We start from the raw sequence: 20,680 nt of genomic DNA on the forward strand, positions 1-20,680 counted from the left end.
TTTTATTTTATTGATTTGAGAGAGAGAGACAGTGAGAGAGAGAATGAGCGAGGAGAAGGTCAGAGAGCGAAGCAGACTCCCCATGGAGCTGGGAGCCTGATGTGGGACTCGATCCCGGTACTCCAGGATCACGCCCTGAGCCGGAGGCAGTCGTCCAACCAACTGCGCCACCCAGGCGTCCCCGTGAAAGAGTTTTGAACCGGCTATTTACCCCCGTGGGGAGAGGGGGGCATGGGGCCTCCCTGAGTGACTGGGGAGGACTTCTGAACCCCGAGCCCCTCCCAACCCCGAGCCCCCCCACAACACTTGCAGGAGGGGCAAGGCCCTGGAGGCTGGGGTTCAGGCAAGGTGAGGCTCTGCCCCACTCCTGTGGGTGATGCACACAGGAATCCCCAGGCCTGCGTCCCAGACACTGCACCCCTCCCCTGCGCCAGACAGAGAGCTGCCTGGGCCACGAGTCAGTCTGTGCACAGTGGGAACCCCGCCTGGGGTCCCTGGATAGGGGCTGGTATCCCTCCGTCTTGGGGTGAGGCAAAGCCTGGGTCCCTCTGGGGAGTAGGTTCAGAGGCCCTAACCCTCCCTCTCTCCACCCCCCCACCCCGCAAACAATGGAAACTGTTTTCTCTTCTGTCAATAGATGTGTTCCTGTTTGATTTAGTAATTCCTGAGCTCCGGGGTTGGAAGAAAGCAGCTGCTGGGCCAGTGAAACCCGGAGCCTAGGAGGTCGGGGATCCTCCCGCCATCCCAGCTCTGGCAACCTACCCACCACCCCCAAGGCCCCTGAGCACAGCTCCTCACAGCCCTGGAAAAGGAACTCCATTCTGCCTGGTCACCAGGGGCTTGGTGGCCAAACCTCTTATTGCATGAGTGTGGGGTCCCCACGTCAGAGGTGGGTCCCCCTTACCCCTAGCCACCCCGGCCACCCCAGAGAGGGAAGACTAGCGGCCAGGAGGGGACAGTCACAGCTGACCTCTGCCGCTGACATTCCTTCTTGCGCCTCCCCGGCCTGGCTCTCAGGGTCCCCGGAGCACGAGCTGGCCGCAGCTGCAACCCCAGCCCCAGCGTCTGCTCCGCTCACTGGGTTTCCCTCCACGTTTGCCTACTGCCCACAGAGGACCCTCCTGGGGCAGATGGCTGCTGTACCTCCCCCGCTAACTCTTCCAAAGCCTGTCACCCCACATTACGGAGCAGCAGAGCACAGAGAGGAAAGTAATTCACCCAAGGTCACACAGACTTGAGATGGCAAAGCAGAGCCCTGAAGATCTAACTGCTTCCCGTTCACACTCTAACCTGCTGGTCCCAAAGCCTCCTCCGAGGCCCATTGTCTGCCAAGAAGGGAAAGCAGGAACACAGCCCCCCAACCACAAAACGTGATGAGGCACAAGGGAGAGGAAAAGACAATTTATCGGGGAAAGTTGCAGACAGAAAGGGATTTGCAAGCTGAGTCTTGAGGGATGTGCAGGAGTTCCGCAAGTAAAGAAGACAGCGGAGGAAAGGCCTTCCACACTGGGGAGCTGCGCGTGGGCAAAGGCTACGGGGAGAGGCAGGCTCCTAGCTGGACAGACGAGCAGGGGGACTGAGGTCCTGGCAGACTGGGGAACCTGGCTCCCGCAGGAAGAGGGACAGCTACACAGAAGGGTGGTGGGGTCCCTTAGTATCATTTGTGGGGGTGGGGTGGTGAAGGACCAGGGCTTGGCAGTTTGGGCTGAAATGCCTTTCTTTTTGGTTCAAGTAGAAGAGATCTGTGAAGACGTCCAGATGCTGCCACAGACCACCAGTGCCCTCTCCCACCCTGTGTCCCCCACAGGGCGGTGATGGTTAGCAAGGTTTGCAGCCTTGTGGGGCGGGGGGCGCAGCCCCTGCTTCCACGGCTCTGGAAGGTGAGCACACACGCCAGCTGGGGGGAGGAGAAGCCGTGGTCCCGCGCACCCCGCAGCTCAGCCCCAGACGCTTACTGCCCTGTGTGGTGTCCAGCCAGCGCCAAGGCCTCAAGGAGCAAACGTCCTCGTTGGAGACCAGGGTTCAGAGGCCGCTCCTGCCCTCCGCCCCCCCCCCATATTCTGCTGGGAGAAGAGTCTCAGCCTTTTAATTGTAAAACTAATACACGTCCACTGGGGAGATTTGGGAATACAGAAAAAACCACCAGAGATCACCTCCTGTACAAAATTTTGCAAGCTTCGTTTGTTTTAATTACCTGGTTTAATTATTAGCTGTGTGACCTTGGGCACGTGAGCTCACCTCTCTGGGACTTGGGAGTGATAATAGCGTCATCTACATCCCAAGACTAATGGGAGGACTAAGAGGAGGCCTCAGAGGACAAAGCTGATTCCCCTGCTGGTGCTGGACCTCATGGTCAGGACCCGACTGCAGTTTATTTATACAAGCCCCGCCCCCCACCCCCCACTCCCGCATCCAGCTGGTGGGGTGAGGCCTGCCTCCTCTCCTCTCTTCACCCCCAGTGGCAATGGGAGGGCAGCTTCTGTTTCAGGTCCACTATCTCAGTAACCGCTCTGAGGGCAGGAGGAGTCCTCTAGTGCTGCAAAGGTCCCCTGGCACACAGTCTCTAGCACCCAGAGTAGTACGGGGACACTTCTTGGGGGGCCTGCTTTGAACGAGAGAAAGATCCACTGGCGAAGTCTAGAGAGGGAGAGGGGTGGGGTTAGGAGGGGCCCCTCGGTTCAGACCCCGGAAGCTTTCGTGGGGAGAGCAGGCGTCACAGGAGTCCCTCCGGGTAGGGCAGGTGGATGGGGGTCCTGCGGGCAGGCAGGAGGGCGTGCGGGAGGGGCTGGGAACAGGGGAGGGGGGCAGTATCGAAGGCTACCTGCTCCCCTTCCCCCTGGCACCCCAGCAAGGCTTGTGGAGAGTCCAGGGCCTGCCCTGGAAACTTCTTTTTTTTTTTTTTTTTGCCCTGGAAACTTCTGTGGGGTCTTCCAACCCGGGTGTGCGCGGGGAGCCTTCCAGCCACGCTTCCAAAACAGTCCTTCCTGGGCAGCCCAGCCATGTTCGCCCTGGATGCCTCCACACGCACCCCAAACTCCTGGCTGCTGTCAGCTGGGAGAGTGCCAGAAGAGGGGCGCAGGGACCCCTGCACCCTCCCCAGGCCCACAGCCCCTGGGGTCTCACCCACCAGGGAGGGGCTAAGGGCCGTTCCTTAGAACATTCACAGCCCCAGCAACCCAGCCAAGCCCTGCCCAGCCAGCGCCACCCCACATCCGCTGTAGTTGTCCCCTCAGAAGGCTGGGAGCCTGTGGAGGCCCCAGAGAGGTCCCCTCTGCCCCAGGGCTACCACCAGGGGGTTCACCCAGGGAATGCCAGGGAGCACCTCCATGACCTTGGGGGCCCCCCCACCCATCCCACATTTCTGGCTCCTGGAGGAGGTCTTCCTGCGGCCCCACTGCTCGCCACCGCGAGGGCCCAGCGAAAGGTCCCACCTAGGGGCAGAGGCGAGGAGCGCGGCTGGGGCCTGGGGCAAAGGGACTGCAGCCAGGGATCCAGGTCGCGCCTGCCAACCCTGAGCCCCGACCCCCGACCCCCACGCCCACCCCCACTCTGGGATCGCGCTGGAAGTTGCCCTGCTTGGTCAGAAACGGAGGAACCGTGGGAACCCCGCTGCACTTCGCGCATGGGGTGGCCCTCGTGCACCCGGGTGGAGCCCAGGGACACCGAGCTGGGCGTCCCCGTGGGAGCCGGATCCTGGCGCTGGGCCCCGGATCCAGCGGCACAACGACGGAGCGCCACCACCGCATGTGCCGCAGCGCGGCGGACCGGCTCTCGGGCTCGTCCGCAGGAACCCAACACGACACCGGGCCAGCCTCGGCGGGAGCCCCGCGGGCGAGGAGGGAGGCGTGCGCAACCGCGAGTCCCCCGAACAAATTCAGGGACGCTTCCGCGTCCCAGCTAGCCCGGGGCCCGACGGAGCACCGGCCGGCTCCTCCGCCCGCTGGAGCCGGAGCCGGCTGCTGGGTGCCCGACGCCCCGCGCCCGGAGTCCCGACCCCTTTCCCGCCGAGCCCCGCGAGCCGGGCCTGCTCGGGTCACGTGGCGCCGCGGCCGCAGTCCCAGCGCTGACCCCGCGGGAGGGGAGGGGAGGAAGGGGAGGGAGGGGAGGGGCGCCGGGGCGGGCGGGGCGGCGCGGAGGCGCGGCGGGGCGCCCGGGATTCCCTGCGGAGCTGCGCGGCCCGGGGTTCCCAGTCCTCAGCCCGCTCGTCGCCGGCCCGCAGAGACCGCCGCGCCCTCCGCGGGAGAGCCACGGTCCCGCCCGGCGCCTGCTCCCAGCGCGGCGGGGCCCCCGCGCCCAGGCCCCGCGGACGCGCCGCCGCTCCCTCTCGGCCCCCGCCGCGCCCACCCCGGGAAGCTCCGAGGCCCGGCCTTGGAGGAGGTGAGCTCGGCGGGGGCGGCTGCGCCAGGGCTGTCCCGCCGGCCGCTCGGGGCCACCGGCGCTCCGCCGTTCTGACCCCGCGGCGGGCTGGGGAGGGGGCGGCGCGGCACGAGCTCGGACGCCGGCCGGGGTGCACAGTGGCCGCGAACTCGACGCCCGTCCCTCTTCCCTGCAGGTCAAGGCCACGGCGGGGAAGATGTACCAGAGCCTGGCGCTGGCCCCGAGCCCCGGCCAGGCCGCCTACGCCGACTCCGGGGCCTTTCTGCACGCGCCAGGCGCCGGCTCCCCGGTGTTCGTGCCGCCCGCGCGCGTCCCCTCCATGCTGCCCTACCTGCCGGCGTGTGAGCCGGGCCCGCAGGCCCCGGGGCTGGCCGCGCACCCCGGCTGGGCGCAGGCGGCGGCCGCAGACTCACCAGCCTTCGGCTCCCGCAGCCCGCACCCACCGGCCGCTCAGCCGCCCGGAGCCACCGCCTTCCCCTTCCCGCACAGCTCCCCGGGGCCCGGAGGCAGCGTCGGCGCAACCACCCGGGACGGCGGCGCCTACCAGGGCGCGCTGCTGGCCCGCGAGCAGTACCCCGCCCCGCTCGGGCGGCCAGTGAGCGCCTCCTACCCGACTGCCTACCCGGCCTACGTGAGCACCGAGGTGGCCCCGTCCTGGACCCCTGGACCCTTTGAAGGCAGCGTCCTGCACGGCCTCCAGAGCCGCCCCGCTGGCCTCCCCGGCCGCAGAGCCTCCTTCGGTGAGTGTGAGACTGGGGTATTGGCCCCACAGGGGTGCGAGTGCGCAGCCTCCCAACCCTTCCCTGCGGGGCCCAGAACTGTGGGGACATGTACACCCAGGCAGACGGTGATCTCCGCCACACTCTAGCGCTCTCTCGAGCCGAAAAACACGGGTCCTGAACTCTGACACCTCCCTAAGGAAGTGTTTCTACCTTTCATTCACCTGAGCTCCCCATTCCGGATCGTGCCGATTTAGAGCCTACCTCCTAGATGCTCTTAGGAAAAGTTTTGGAAGTGATTTTGATAAAACTCAAACTACTGGTTTAAGTAAGTAAGCTGCCCCATCCACCTCAGTTCTAGAGTGTTTACATATTCTAATTTGAGACCGGGTTTCAATTGCTCCCCTGGGGTATAAATTTGGATAATCGGATTCCGGCGGAGATTTGCCCCACCTCCAGTCTCCGACCCTGCGAACCCTGTCTCACCCCTGCGGCCAAACACGGAGGGCCCTGCTGACCCGCATTTGCTGCCCGAGGGACCAGGTCCTGCTTCGCGGCTGGAGGAGGCCTCACTGGCCCACTCTCCTTTGTGGGCCTTTGGCCCTCGCTGGCTTCTCCACGCAGAAAGCAGGGTCCCCTCCCCCGAGCCCAGGGTGTCCCCACAATGACTGATCCCCACCCCACCCCCACAGAGTGCCTGGCCCAGTGCCCCTGCCGTCCCCCTTCCCCCGCGTGGGCCCCTGGTGGTGACAGGGTTGCCCCCACCATGAAGCTGACAGTGAAGGGCCCCCAGCCCCAGTGGGATGTCCCCTTGCCATCAGGGTCACCACCACGGCCCCTTGTGACTGTTGCTGAGAACAAGGCCGCTCCTGCCTCCTCTGGGGATGGAAATTACACCCCAGTTCCGGTGGGGGGGCTCCCCTGCTGTGCATCCTGAGGTTTGACTTATTAACCTTCTCCCCCGGCCCCCCCGCCCTGCCCTTCGGAAGGCAAACCCGGCAGTTCTTTTTAATCCGGCACAAACTGTGTTGTATGTAAAGTTAAGAGTTAAAATCAGATACAATCAATTTTGAAATCCAATAAACTCGAGATGCACCTCAGACAAGGAAACGCAGCTGCGGACCCGCGGGCTCAGGGGAGGCCAGAGCCCCGGCCAGAGCCCCGGCCCGAGCCCCGGCCCACGAGCTGCCCGTCCCCGCAGTGTCGGACTTCTTGGAAGAGCTCCCCGGCGAGGGTCGCGAGTGCGTCAACTGCGGGGCCCTGTCCACACCGCTGTGGCGTCGCGACGGCACCGGCCACTACTTGTGCAATGCCTGTGGCCTCTACCACAAGATGAATGGCGTCAACCGGCCGCTGGTGCGCCCGCAGAAGCGCCTGGTGAGTGCGCAGCCAGGCCCGAGAGTCCCCGCAAGCACACCGGGTGTGGGGCTGGGAAGTGCAGGAAGAGGGGGGGCAGCCTGGCCTCCCGTGGGCAAGGGCGGGTAGCCCTGGGGCTGCGCTGGGGAGCCGGGAGGCCCAGGACCCAGGGCGCTCCACCGTCAGGGACAGAGGGGCGCGAGCCGGGTCCCAGCTGGCCTGCGGGGCTCCGCCCTGGGGCTCCCACGATGGCAGGGGCACAAGGTGACTGGGCCCAGGCATGGGGCTAGGGGCTGGTGGGGAAGGTGCTGCTTTGCTGGAGGCAACTGAAATCCTGTGCAGGGGGAGTTTTGGGGCCCTGCCTCTTGGGGAGCACTTTCTACCCTGTACCAGGTGGTTGCGCCGGAGATCGGGTTAGGGTTGTTCAAGGCACAGAACTTGTTTTCCCTTTTTTTTTCTTCCGGCGTGTGGCGGGGTGCAGAGTGGGGGACGGGGAGCTTGACTTTTGCCCCCAGCAGGGCAGAGTCCCCGGAAGCTGTGTAAGGGTTTAAAGTCACTGTATCACACACCGCCCCACAGGCAAACTCGGATGTTCACGGACTCGGGTAAGAGCAAGGGCCTGCTTTGTTTGCAAGCTGTTGAGAGCTGCTCCGGGGTCTGAGGGCTGGGCAGGGCTGTTTCTGGGGGTTCCTCCCCTCTGGTCTCATGCTGGTATGAACCCCTGAGCCCTTTCAGGGCCAGTCGGCTGGTTCTGGCTGGTTCTGGTGCCTGGGACCAGTGGGAATGAGGGGGCTGGTCCCCCCGACCCCCCGGGTCGGCATGGTCCTCAGGAGCCCGACTTTATTGGAAAGGCAACTCCTGGGCCACGGGAGCCCCCCACCCTTCCAGGTCCCTGACCAGGCAGGTGGGAAGCAGGACTGACTCAGGCTGTTTGGGGGAAACCACAATTTTTCTCCCCTGATCTAGCCTGGCATTTGGGGCTCCCCCAACTACCCTCCACCGCACTGTGCCTTCTGGAGTAACTCAGAATGCATGTCGCCCCCCCACTTTTATCCCTGCCCCCGTGGTCTTGCCCCGTGACCCGACCCAGCAGCTTGGCATCTGATGTCGCCCTCGCTGAGAGGGAAACTGAGGCTGAGGGCAGAAGTGTCCTGGGGGACTGCAGCCCCAGCCCGGCCCCTTCCTGCTCCATCCACTCTCTCCCAGGGGGACACACTGGTAAACAGGAAAACGTGTGGGGCCTCCCTGCCTTTGCCCCCCACCCCTCACAGGGCTCACTCCCTGCGGAAGGTCCTGGCCTAGGGTGAGATAGCCATGTAGGCCTTGAGGTAGTTACCTTTGTAATTGCCGGGTGATGACCCTCGGGGCTCAGAGACCCTTGGACGGGCCCGGGCTCCAGCCAGGACTGCCTGCCTCCTGCTCCCATGCACAATCTGCTCCCCAGGAGCCTGCTGGCCCTGTCCTGGGTCTCCCGGCCCAGCCCCTTCCACACACACACACACACTGTCCCCGTGCTGTGCCGTAAAGATCAAATGAGGCAGGGCGTTTGGGCCTTGGTCTGCTCAGGGGACCGGCTGAGGACACGGCCTCTGGCCTGGTGAGGTCTCTGCCTGCTAGTCTGGGGACATGGAGAATGTAGCTTTAAGATGCTTCCTGGGGAAGAGCCCCTTCGTGCTGCCGTGCTGAGGAAGACCTCAGGCCTCGGAGAGTGGACAGCCCGGTGGCCCTGTGTCCCTGTCCAGGCAGATCCAAGTGTAGAACATACCTGGGAAGTGTTTGCCAAGTGGGACTGGGGGCCATGGGGGTGTTCATGGAGCCATCCTACTCCTGTCTGTCCTCGAGCTGCCCGAATGGGTTTCCTCTGGTTTGTTTCTGGGTTCCTGCCTGGCGGTCAGGGAGGGCCGCCCCGCTGCTTCCCCACGGCCGGTCCCAGCAGGGCCAGGCTCACGGAAACTCGGAGGTTCTCAGAGAGTCCTGGGACCAGAGCCCGGCCCACAGGCTCCCTTCCACGGGGGACTGGCCAGTGGCCCCAGACTTGCCCCCACCAGTGCCTCACTCTCCCTCACGTGTGGCCAGAACTGATGCCCAGGGAGACAATTGTCCCAACCTCCTTTTCAATGACTAGAACAGTTCCAGAAGGCCGTCAGCAACAAGCGAGCGTCCCCCTCCCAGCTGGAGCTCATATCCCTTCTGCCCTTTGCGTCCCACATGTATCCTCGGTGCAGGCGGAAACCCTTGACCCGAGGCTTTGGTCGGTGTGGACGAGTGGGTAGTTGAGGTGGCTCTGCAGACCCCTGCGTGCCCGCTTGCGTGGCCAAGTGCTCTAGAGCCCCTGGCACCCCTCCCCCCGCACGCCAGAGCCCTGCAGCCAAGGCCAGGGGATGGCTGACGCCAGCTCCGGGAAGTGGCCCCTGCCGCATGGGGCCCGGCAGCCTCCGCCCAGCGAATCCAGGCCTTGACGAGGACCCTGGGTTTTCCTTCCTGCGTGGCCCGCCTCCCAGCTCTCGCCCCCGGCTCGGTTCGCCCTTGAACAGCAGGGGACACGCGTTACCAGGTAAAGCGTCCACCACGCGCTCTTTTCCAAGAGCGTGGGAGGACCCGCTCCACATTGGGCCATTTTCTGTGAGCCGAGGTGCTTACTACCCCCACCACCACCCCGCTTCAGGCTCGCCTCACCCCTGCAAGCTGCACAGCCAGCCCCCTGCTCCTCGCCCTCCGCAGGCCCCGCCCCTGGCTCCACACTGCCCAGCGCCCCCAGTTCTTCTGTTGAATCTGGCGGAGGCAGGGCCTGGAGCTTGGGACAGCTCTCCGTGCAGGCAGCAGGCTTTGAAGTTTAACTTCTTTTGAAAAGAACAGACCCAAAAAAAAAAAAAAAAAAAGACGAAATTCAGCCAGAGGAGGCCTGGCAGCAAGGGGTCCCCGAGAGTGGCCAGGCCCGGCTGCTTGTCCGGGCAGCGAGCAAGGACGGGCGGACACAGGAGGGACGGCGGCGGGGACGTGTCGGGGACATGGGCTCAAAGGAGGGAGGGGGTTCTGTCCACCCGGCGCCTCCCGCCGCTGTGTCCCTTGCGGACCGCGCGACCCGATGACGGGAGAGGAAATAGAAAGGAGCAAACACTTTGAAATTTGTTTCCATTGTCTTTTAATTTATGTTCGCTAAAAAATAATTCACTCCTCACCCGGGCTCCCGCCGTCTCCCTCGCACTCCCAGGGTGCAGAGTGACGTCGTGAGCCGCGGAGGCCGCCGCCTGCACACCTGTGTCTCGGGGCGCCCGTGGCTCTCCTTCTGAGACGTGCGGGACGTTTGTGGGAGGGGCACGCGAGCCTGAGTGTGTGCGCGTGAGCGCCCCTGGAAAGGAGCCCTGGTGTTCAAAGCTCGGCCAGCGTGTGTGTGTAGGAAGGACTTGGTGACGAGGGGCTGGCAGGGAGCAAGGCCTGGGGAGAGGGCCTGAGGGTCCCAGCGGGATGGGGAGGGCGGAGGCGCAGCAGAAGGGGGGACCCGCCGGGTTCAAATACCCGACACTCTGGTATGGGGATCTCAGACAAGCCGTAACTAGGATTTTAGTGGAAGTAGGTCCCAGATACTGCATAGGGGCAAACTTGGACTTGCCGCTTGTCCGAAGTCCACATGGAGCTGGGCAGACTGGGGCTTGGGGCCTGGGGCAGGTCCCAGGGCCTTCTTCTCCCACTGTAGGAAGGAGGATGGCCTATGGGCGGCAGGGACCCCGCCTCATGAGGGCCGGGGGTACTGGCTGTGTGCGTGGTTCCTGGCACCTGGAGACAGATGGGAGAGAGGGACAGGGCAGGGAGGGGGACAGGGCAGGGAGGGGGACAGGACAGGGAGAGGGACAGGACAGGGAGAGGACACCCAGATCATGTCCAGTGAAAGCTGCTTTCTAGGCAAGGTCAGGCTGGGGACCCTGGTCGACTCCGGGTCGGGAGCCCCCTCCTGCCTGTGAGCATGTGCGCTGTCTGGCGGAGGCTGCAGCGACAATTTCCCTTCCGGTCCCGCTGGGGCCTGAGCTGGACGCCGGCTTTGTCCACTCCGGCTCCTACGTGAGTCCCAGCCCTAGGTGCTCCCAGGAAGACGGCCGGGATCCCTGGGAGGCGAGACCTCAGGGAGGTTTCCCCGTCAGGGCCACGGGCTTGGCCCAGTGCTCCTCTAGAATCTCCAAGGCCTCGTCCCTTCCTTCCCTTTTGGCCCTATTGTCCCAGAGCCTGGGGCAGAATCCTGGCTGGAACCTGGAGGCCAAGCCTTCCACTAAACAGCGTAGAGTTCTCCGGAGCCCATGGCGGCTGCCCACAGCTGGAAGGGGAGGGGAGGAGAGGGGAGGGGAGGGCAAGGAGGCATTTTCATGTCTTGAGTTTTCTTGGTAATGGCTGGGCAGAGGGCTGGAGACGGGCTCCTGCTCTCCCTCCTGGCCATTCCCGGGGGCAGGCCCGTGCCCTCGACCAGCTGACCGCAGCCTGGGGAAGGGGGTGGGCAGGAGCTGGTTGGCGGGGCCGGCCGCACTCAGCCACTACAGAAGGAAGGATCTTAGAGACTGTGGGAAGATGGGGAGGCTGAGCCTGGCCCCTGTCCGCCACTCCTAACCCAGGGCACGTTCCTTTTGTGGCTGCATTTGGCCCCCTTACCTTTGATTGACCCCCAGCTCCGTCCTGGAGAACCCTAAGAAGAGGAAATACATCACGGGGACGATTTGGATAAAAGGTCTAAAAGGTCCTCATGGGCTTCTGTGATGGTGCCCCCGGTGCCACTGAAACATCGGGTCAGATGTGGCCCAGTCTGACCCCGGTGCCGCAGGGAAGACCGGTCAGAGACCCCGTGTCCCACCGCTGTGGTCCGGGTGAGGGGGCCAAGGACCTGGACGGCGGCCTCGGTGCAAGTGGGGGGACGGTTGGGCAGCTTCAGACACCTGAGGGCTGGGACGGGGGATGAGGACAAGACAGTGGTGCTCCCCGAAGATGAAGCCTGGGGTCTGGGCAGGTTGGAGCTGCCAGCAGGCTGTGCTGAGGGGTACAGGGAAGGGCTTGAGTCCGAGGTCCGAGGTGCCTCCGGGGCGGGGGGAGGTGGCCGGCACCCCAGCCTGGAGGTCCCAGAGTGCAGGTGAACCAACCCGTCCGACACAGGCAGGCTGGGCTCTGGCCCCTCGTGGAATCCTGAGCAGGTGGGAGGGCCCCTGTGTCAGGCCCACCCCAGCCGGCCAGCTTGGCAGAGCCCCGTCCCAAGCCTTTTTAGGTCCAGACTCAAAGCCCTGAATGAGCCACTCTCTTAGAGTCCCTGGAGCTGGTGGCGTCTGGGCCTTGCCAGGCCCCCAAGTACAGAGAGGTTTGGGGTCTCTGGCCCAATGAGACCCACGGAATTGGGGTCAGTGCTGCAGGGATACGTGGGAAGGAGGGAGGCCTTTGGAATGTCAGGGCCTCAGGAAAGTTCTGGATGGGGACGAGCATGAGGGAGGTGTGGGGGCCCAGCCTGATGCCTTCAGCTTGCCGCCCGCTGGAGAGAGCTTGCGCTGAGCACGCGTTCTAGATCCGTCTTGGGAGGCGGGTGCCCTGCCTGCTTAGCCTGGGGCCTGAGCTCCAGGGGGGACCCTGTGGCCCAGGGGTGGGGGTTCTGCTCCATCCCAGCAGCCTGGGGTGAAGCCGCGTTGGCCGTGAAAAAGAGAGAGCACCAGAAAGCAATTGCCTTTTAGTGTTGGGTTCTTCATGGGTCCTGACCCCAGGACGGCTGGGTCTGTTCTCATCCCTTTTTACTGGGGGGGAAACTGAGGCCCAGAGTGGTGAAGTGACCTGTCCCACAGTTCGAGGTGCAGGGAGTCAAAGCTCCAAGGAATGCAGGCCCCTGGGGGGCCGACCTGACGACCCTGGCACCCGAAGCCTCCTTGCCCGGCCCCACGTGGCCCCGGACTGGCTGCGGGTCCGTCCCCAGTGCCGCTGGTAGAGCCCAGGGCCCCCGCTCACACGGGCCTCCCCCATCCGCAGTCCTCATCTCGCCGCGCTGGCCTCTGCTGCACCAACTGCCACACGACCAGGACGACGCTGTGGCGGCGCAATGCGGACGGGGAGCCGGTGTGCAACGCCTGCGGCCTCTACATGAAGCTGCACGGGGTGAGCGGGGCCGCGGGGGGCACGGCTGCTGCCGCGGGGCGGGAGGCAGGGAGGGGCGGGGCGTGCCTCCCACGTGGCCACCAGCAACTGCCCGCGCCTCCGCCGTTACCGTCTGCCCCCCCATCCCCGGCTCAGCCTGGGATGGGGGGCTAGGCCCCCTGGGGTGGTGTCTGCACCCCTACAGCTCTGGGGGGTTCGGGCCTGGACCGGCTCCTGCCCCCCCTGCCTGGAGGAAGGGGCCACGCCAGGGCCAGCTGCTCCCCAGATGGGGCTCTGAGGACCCGCTCGGCTCCCTGAGTGGCTCCGCAGGCCCACACGAGGGCCCGTGGCCGTGCGAGGGGCCTGGGGATGGGCAGGGACGGGACTAGCCGCGGCCCCTGCCCGCCCCTGCCCGCCCCTGCCAGGTGCCGCGGCCCCTGGCGATGAAGAAGGAAAGTATCCAGACGCGGAAGCGGAAACCCAAGAGCGTTGTGAAGACCAAGAGCTCCTCGGGTGCGTGGGGCGGAGCCTGGCGGGGCGCGGGAGGGAGCCCAGCCCCCGCCTCGCCCCGTGGAGTCACTGCAAGCGTCTCAGACTGCCCCGTTAGACAGTTACGTGTTGGGCTCAAGCACTGTCCTTCCGAAGTGCAGATGCGCCGACTCTGCCCTGGTGGCATCTGGCCTGGGGACAGTGGTGTGGGCCCACCCAGCTGGGGCAGGAGGCAGGCTGAGGGTGCCACACCCAGGCCCTCTCAACTGGCCCGTGCAGCTCGGTCTGGCAGCTTCTGTAAACGCCCCACCTTCCAGGATGCCCAGCAAACAGCACAGCCTCGCCGCCCTCCGTCCCGGACCCTGAGAGCCCAGCAGCTGCTTTGAAACCCAAACCCAGCCTGGCGTCCCCTTCATGTCCTGGGTCCAGCGTCGCCTCCCAGGTAAGGCAGGTGGGGTGGAGTGGGGTGCCCAGAGCTGGCTCCCAGCTACTCCTCAAGGAACCCCGGCTCCCTGACCAGGTCAGACCCCATCTCTGCCCTCATGGCCTCTCCCAGGAGTGCAGGGCTGGGCCCACAGGTGGTCACTGGTACCAGCAGCAGACGCCAGGCTTCGAGCCGCACATGTCATCCTGCCCATCGCAAGGAGGCCAAGACGCTATCCCTGCGGAGGCCCCTTAAGGCAAATAGCCCAGTCGTGAGGGCTCCTTTCCCAAGCGAGGCCAGCTGGCCATTCCTGTTCCTGCACTCCCATAATCCCCTGCTCTCTCTCCAGGCCTCCAGCCAGGCAGACGACCCCCTGGCTCCCAGCCACTTGGAGTTCAAATTTGAGCCCGAGGACTTTGCCTTCCCATCCACAGCCCTGGGCCCCCAGGCTGGCCTCGGTGGGGCCCTGCGCCAGGAGGCCTGGTGTGCGCTGGCCTTGGCCTAGGTCCCCGGGCACCCAACAGACCCATCTCACTGCCCACTGGGGTCCAGCACAGCAGAGAGAGCTCACTGGGCCCACCCACCAGAAGAGACAAGCCAGTGGGACCTTGAGGCGCTGGGCATCCCTCGCCATGGTGAGGGGGAGGCCTCTGTACAGACAGCAGTCAGGCCCCAGAGCAGGAAGAAGGCTGAAGAGAAGGGCCTGCGCCCCCACCACAGACAGCAGGGGACTCTCCTAAATGCTGTGGCAGGTCAGGCCTGGCCACTCCAGCCAAGGCTGACCTGGGGCGCCCAATGCCAACTTGACTTCTCTTGTCAACATTTGCCATCACCATGTTTACACGTTACAGAAGTTGGAAAAAACCCCAATCCCCTACTGTGAAACCAGAATCACAGATGAAATGCCGAGGTCAGGCCCACAGTGTGAATGCCGGGAGCGGCTGGACATGACACCTCCTCGAGCCTCAGGGTCTGTCCCTTTCTCTCACCTGATGGACAGAACTACAGCACGGAGAACTTCCCCTCCTATGAGTGAAGGACTGCCAGGGACAGATGTGTAGGTCGTGCACTGTACCAGGATGCCACCCCAAGGGAAAGCCACTCACGCTGTAGTGTATTTATTTGGATGGTTTTCCCAAAGGGGGCAGTAAGGGTCCTCATGCTGACTGAATCTGTGTGTTGTGACCATTTCTGACAGGCAGAGTACAGGACCTGGGTCCCCGTGCTGACCTCACAGGCTCTGTCAGGGCCGGTGGCCGGGTGACCACATGTCCTGGCTCACCTGGGGTCAATCCAGCTTCATTTGTTGCTCCAGTGGAATTGTTAATAACACCGCTTTACTTACAGAAGCCCTCCCCTCCCGGAGCGGGGTGACAAATCAGCAGGCCGTGCTGGCAGGAGACCGCTCTGCCCACGGGAGCCAGGGAGGCGATAGGGAGGGGTGGGAGTGGGGCTCGCCAGGCCAAGGGGCCGCATCCTCGCTTCCGCTCGGTGGCTGCACCGTGAGCCGGCTGGAGAAGCTGCGAGTGCCAGCTTCCAGAATGGGTCCGTCCGTCTGTCTGTCCTGAGCAGGCACCTGGAGTTCGAGCTGCACAATTCACATGTGATCTTGTCTTTTTTCTTTTTCTTTCTTTCTTTCTTTTTTTTTTTATCAAAGACAAATGAAGCCATGAGAAAAAATGTAAAATAAAGACATTGATTTTACATTTCCTTTTCCCAAATGCCTATGAGGTTTTCCAGCCCCGTCCCTGCAGGCCAGGTCAGCCCCCGGTCTGGCACTCAGTCGGGCCGTCTCTACGTGTGCTGGACCTCACTAGCCACTCCAAGTGGGTCAGGAGTCCCTTACGTACAGGGCCTTCGAGGCCACCGGCCAGCATGGGAGAGGAGCCCGGGGTCGGCGGGCGCCCACACTTGGAGAGGTTCTCGCTCCCGGGTCAGGTGGACGGGCGTTCGGGGCGCTGCCCTGCCTTGTACTGCTGCATTGGCCGGTGGCGAGGGGACAGGGACCAAGATGTGGTTTGGGGCACTGGGAGCCCGTGTCCCCATGTAGCTCTCAGGCTCCTCAGGGTGGGTCATCGGGCAGGGCAGTCAGGCAGTGTCGGGGTGAGCCCGGAGGACACGAGGCATGAGTTGGGCCCCCAGGCAGGCCAGGCGCTGACACCTCTCACTTCTGGATGTCCACAGAAAGTCACTAACATGGGGGCCTTGGCCCCATCTGTGAGTCGGGACCCCTACCCTGCTACACAGAGGGCTTCAGCAGGGGCTGCCCAGATCTGGGTGAACCAATGGGCCTGTTAAATGCAGACTCTTGGGCTCCGGGAGCCTGCATGGTGGCCAGCACCTAGGGTGCCTGCAGAGCCACATTGGGAACCGAGTGGCCAAGGCCAGGCTGCGGAGGAAGACCCCCGGGGTGCAGTCTGTCTAACGGGTCCCAGCCAGCGCTTTCAGAAAGCAGACTGGGCAGGAGAGGTGGGAACAGAGTTGTACCTGCAGGGTTTTTCCTGTGGGCGGACGTGCCGGGGGGACGGGGCTCAGCCTGGACATCACACCTCTGTCCACAGGCTGTGGGGAGCTTGCTGCCATCTCGTCTCTGTGCCCACACGCCCTGGGCTGCCATTCCCAGGGGACCACTCAGAAGGGAGCAGGTGAGGCAGAGGGGTAAGCAGCCACCCCGCAGGGCAGGGCAGCCCCTCTTCCCACCTGTCTGCGGAGCCCCTTCCCACCCTGCCAGGGCACTGGGTCCCCGAGTACGAGAGCCAGATTGTTCCTTTGAGAGAACCAGTTGGCAGTGCCCTCCTCTGCAGACCTGGCCCCAAGCAGCTGTGGGGAGGGACGCAACTGTCCTCCTGCCCCGCCAGGCCCGGCCCTTCCTTGGGCTCCAGGAGAGGGTGACGGGCCCCAGAGTGAAGGAGATGAGAGGCAGGAGATGGGGGGAGGCCATCGAGTACCTCGAGGACCACGTGGCAGCACATCCGGGCCTCGGCGCGGAAGGGACAACACAGCACCTTCACAGAGCCACCACGCAGGGCCCAGTGCTTCTGGCGGAGCCTCGGTTTCCTCATCGGTAGGTCGAGGAGGATGCCACGTGCCTATGGCCAGGTCTGGGATCCACACAGGCACACAACTGGTCCAGGCCTGGCAGTCCCTGGTGTACTGAAGCAGCGTTCTCCACTACCCAACCCAAGGAGGCTTCCTGGAGGTGTCCACTGTAGGACAGGTAGGGTCCCCACAGGAGCAGCTGGGTGCCCCAGCCCCCAGGCGCCCAGCCTGTGAAGAGGGGTCCTGGACAGGGATGGGGGAGGGTTGACAAAGAGGGAAGGAAGCAGTGACTTCCTCCCTGTTTTTGTCATTTTTTAAATGTGTCGTGCCCAGGATGAGGTGGGCCGGGCGCCCCACCTCTGGGCATGGGTGTTGCTGCTAATCTAAGCCTTTTCCCCAGTGCCCCTTCAGCACCGGAAGCTGTCAGGACCCAGAGCCTTAATATAGCTGCCGGCACCCCCTTCCTGCGACTCTTCCTCCCGCCAGCCCACCCCAGCCCCGCCTGCGGGCCATCAACAACCGGACGAGCGGGGGAGGCTGGCGGCATGGGCAGCGCGGCCGCTCTGGCGGGGACAGGAGTCGAACGGGGGCCCTCGTGTGCTGGCTGACTGCGGGCTCCCTTCCCATCACCTTCCCAGGCGGAGCAGGGACCCTTGATCTTGCCACGGTCTGGCCACAGAAGGTGTCCCCTGAGCCCCCGCGGGGTTCTTCCCGAGTGCCTCGAGGCAAGGAGAGGACCCCCGAGGAAAGAGGGTCGAGACGCTGAGATCCAGGGTGTAGAAGAAAGGGAGACACCCCGGGTCCCTTCAGCTGGTTCCCCCCCCACACCCGCTCAGAACCCTAACACTCCCCTGCAGGAACAGAGCCGTGGGCCAAAGCCCCCAGCGAGAGCTGGCAGGGCTCTGTGGGGACCCCACCCCCAGGTCGTCAGGGACTCGGCCAGCTTGGTGACAGCAGCACTCTGCATTCAGTGCCCACCCCAGGGTGCACGTTTGTACCCTCGGGCCCTGGTGCTGCCTCACCCGGGGCCTCCACAGTCACCAGCCCCAGCATCACCCCAGCGGCAGAGCCCGGGGCCCCGTGTGCAGCTGGGCAGGACCCGAGGGCTTCAGGGGGCCTGGGCTACCACCAGAGACAGCTCATTGACCAACGGGTGCAAATTCTCTAAGGTGCTCGTCTGAAAAATGGAACATGCTTCTTGAGAAGGGAAAATGGTCCTTTGGGGTAAGCAACGCAGGGTACCAACTTTGTATTTGACCAAATAAGGACATTTCTTAGAAGAGAACAGTTGCTGCTGTCACCAGCATCAAACACAGACCGTCCTGCCACCAGACACAGCCGGCCGCCGTCTCCGGGGACGGGACGATGGCTTTATAGCTTCTTGCTGCCTTCCTCTGCTGCAGACCGCGGACGGCTTGTGGCGGCCCGGGCAGCCGTCCTCCAGGGCATGCAGTCAGGCACTCAGACAGAGGACGACCAGGCCTCGGGGTCCTAGCCCCCAAGTGAACCCCCATTTGGCTAACGGAGGCCCAGAGACCAGGTGCCCCCAGGCCGCACGGCGCCAGGAGCCCCCATCTTTCCTCCTGTGTGCATTTGGCGGACGCTGAACCGGCCCCAAAGGGGAGGGGGCTGGCTGAGCCCCACAGTCGTGCTGGAGCCGGGGTGGGGGTGGCCGGGCTGACGACCACTCGGAGGCCACGGCAGCCCCCCCATGCCCTGCGACGCCCGCCAAGATGTTGACGCGGACGGCTCCAGCCGCCTTATTTATTATCTGATAAAGGCTCCCGGCACCGCTGGTGGACGGCGTCTGGCCGTGCTGGGGCCTGGGGGAGGGAGGCGGGTGTGGGGGAGGGAGGACAGGAGGCCAGAGCAGGCCTCCACACTGGACTCTGGGGCAGGACACACTGAGGAATCTGGGCTTTTCCCTTCCTGGCGAGAGGCTTTCCTTCACTGCCCCGGAGCCAGCGGGCCACAGAGGAGCTCAGCGCCTGCACAGGGCAACCCCGGGCCTCCCCGTCTGGGAGTCGCACCCCATAAGACCTGCGACCCCATGGTCTCTGGAGAATCTCCAGCCAGGTCTTCCTGGCCATCGGCCCCTCCCATCCAGCTGCCCATCCTCCGCTTGGCCCAAAGCTCAGATTTTCCATGATGCAAATCTGGGCCTGTTTCTTCTTTGTTTCCAAACACTCAGCCCAGGTAGCAGCCCAGCAACGGCCCAGCTGACCAAAACCCTGACCGCCCCGTGACCTCAGGGCTTCCCTTCCCCGCACTCGTGTCCACTCTTAGGGACAGGGAACACCCACCAGCATCCAAACCCACCATGCCTCTGGGCCTTTGCACGTGCTCTTCCCTCAGACCCCAGTGCTCTGTGGGCATAACTGGTGACACGCACATGGGGGTCAAAACACTCTGTGCTGCCTCCTCCAGGAAGTCTTCCTCAGGCCGTGCCAGGAGGTCTCTCTAAGCAGAGCCGTCCTCACTGCCGGGGCTGGGGCTGCGCTTGCACGAGGGAGACACCCCATGTGCTCGAGAAGCGGGGTGGGCGAGGAGGTGACGGAGATGGTGTAGACGGAGCCTTTGAGATCGAGCTCCTGAGGGCACTGACGCATTACGGCCCACTCTAAACTCTGGGTCCCAAGCCTTGTCCGAGGCTATTATGACCACAAAGGAGGCGGCAAACTGATGAGCCCTGTGCCTGGACAGCACTTGGTGATGGCAGAATCAATGTGCGAAGGGACTGGGTGCCCCTGCCGGCTCAGGAGGGACAGGCTGCCCAGCCCCTCCCGGGACCACCCACCGTGGGGATGGCGGGGGTGGGGGTGGGGCCTCTGTCTGTCCTCCATCACCCTGCAGCGCTCAGTCCTGCTGAGGACAGCCGAAGACGGGGATAGAGGGGGTGGGGTCCCCAGGAAGGCAGACGGGAGGTGAGGGGTCCTGGGTGAGGCAAGAGCCCCAGAAGCTCCCAGGGGCATCCGTGTGGACCCGGGGAAGGGAGTGGAAAGAGGCGCACTGAGGACGAGCGAGGGCCGCGTGGACGCCAGCATCAGCCGCCCCCACGACGGCCCTGTGCATGCGGCGACGGGGTTCCAGGAACCCCAGTCCGGGTCCGCGGGTCCTCGGGTGGGCACGCTCCACGCACGGGGCGGGAAATCACACGTGGCCAGGGCCAGTTCCGACAGCTGGGCCCACGTGCCTGGTCTGCGTCGGGGGCTCGGTGGGGCTGGTTCCCACGCCCGGGTCACAGCAGGGGTAGGGGGCACGCCAGGGGCTTTTGGAGCCAGGCACACTCAGGTCGGCCACGGGTGGGGCAGGCCTCCCGCCAAAAGGCTGAGCCTGAGGGATTCTGGTTCCCAGAGATTTGGAAATGACTCGGGGCGGGGGCGGTGGGGGGCAGGAGGGCTTCATGTCTGACCTTCAAATTCATCTTTTCTAAGTCACGTCTCCTGAGTGTAAGTTGTGCAATGTACACGTTTTAGAGATTACACAACTCTCAAACCCTATTCTGGCATTTCTCCATTTTTTAATAATATGCAGAAGACCTCAGAACAAGGCCGGCTGTGTCCTTGACCTTGATCTTGACCTCTGAGAGGTTCTGATGGCCAGGAATGGGGCAGGTCAAGTCAGACCCAGAGCAGGCACGTGCTTGGACAGGGACCATGAAGCCACCATCTGTACAGACGAGGGGAGACAAGGCGGGAGGGGGCGGCAGGGGACAGAGAAACAGACACACAGAGCGAGACAGACACAGAGAGAGACAGAGAGATGGACCCACAGAGAGATATGGAGAGACAGACACAGAGAGAGAGACGATGGAGAGACAGACAGACACAGACAGACAGACGGACAAAACATAACTCCGACCCCCGGCACGACTCCCTCACTTTTCCCAGTGGCCTGTCCTGGGGCGTGAGTCCCTTCCCACTGAGTGAAGCCTGCTGGACAAGGCCGCGGGCAGGCCCTGGGGGGCTCTGGGGGCAGGGAGGACTCCGCCATGCCCTGCCTCTCCAGCCCGCACTCAGCAGGACGCACGGGAGCCGCTTGGTTAGCACGTCTCCCGGGAAAGACAAGGCAGGCAGGGGCCGGTCAGGACAACGGACGCAACCTCTAGGGACAGAGCCTGCCAGGCCCGGGGACAGCAGGTGAGGGGCTTTCCTGGAGATTCTGACAAAAGCCTGGTCGGTCAGTACGG

At 64.1% G+C, this 20,680-nt stretch overlaps 1 protein-coding gene across 1 annotated transcript; it reads left to right on the forward strand.

Moving 5' to 3' along the window:
• Positions 1 to 4,558: 4,558 nt before the first annotated feature.
• Positions 4,559 to 14,035, forward strand: GATA5 (GATA binding protein 5). The gene is made up of 6 exons (XM_044262274.1): positions 4,559 to 5,117; positions 6,298 to 6,473; positions 12,435 to 12,560; positions 12,965 to 13,052; positions 13,346 to 13,470; positions 13,802 to 14,035. Exons 1-6 carry the CDS (start codon positions 4,574 to 4,576, stop codon positions 13,955 to 13,957), a joined length of 1,215 nt encoding a protein of 404 aa, XP_044118209.1. The 5' UTR covers positions 4,559 to 4,573; the 3' UTR covers positions 13,958 to 14,035.
• The last annotated feature ends 6,645 nt before the right edge of the window (positions 14,036 to 20,680 follow it).

Source organism: Neovison vison, chromosome 8 (assembly GCF_020171115.1).
Source record: "Neovison vison isolate M4711 chromosome 8, ASM_NN_V1, whole genome shotgun sequence".
Taxonomy (NCBI): domain Eukaryota; kingdom Metazoa; phylum Chordata; class Mammalia; order Carnivora; family Mustelidae; genus Neogale; species Neogale vison.

What these genes read in the sequence shown, in the direction of transcription:
- GATA5 (XM_044262274.1), top strand. Translation starts at nt 4,574, where the DNA reads ATGTACCAGAGCCTGGCGCTGGCCCCGAGCCCCGGCCAGGCCGCCTAC. An exon ending in CGGCCGCAGAGCCTCCTTCG is followed by an intron (nt 5,118 to 6,297) that starts GTGAGTGTGAGA and finishes CCGTCCCCGCAG; the next exon opens with TGTCGGACTTCTTGGAAGAG. An exon ending in TCTACATGAAGCTGCACGGG is followed by an intron (nt 12,561 to 12,964) that starts GTGAGCGGGGCC and finishes CGCCCCTGCCAG; the next exon opens with GTGCCGCGGCCCCTGGCGAT.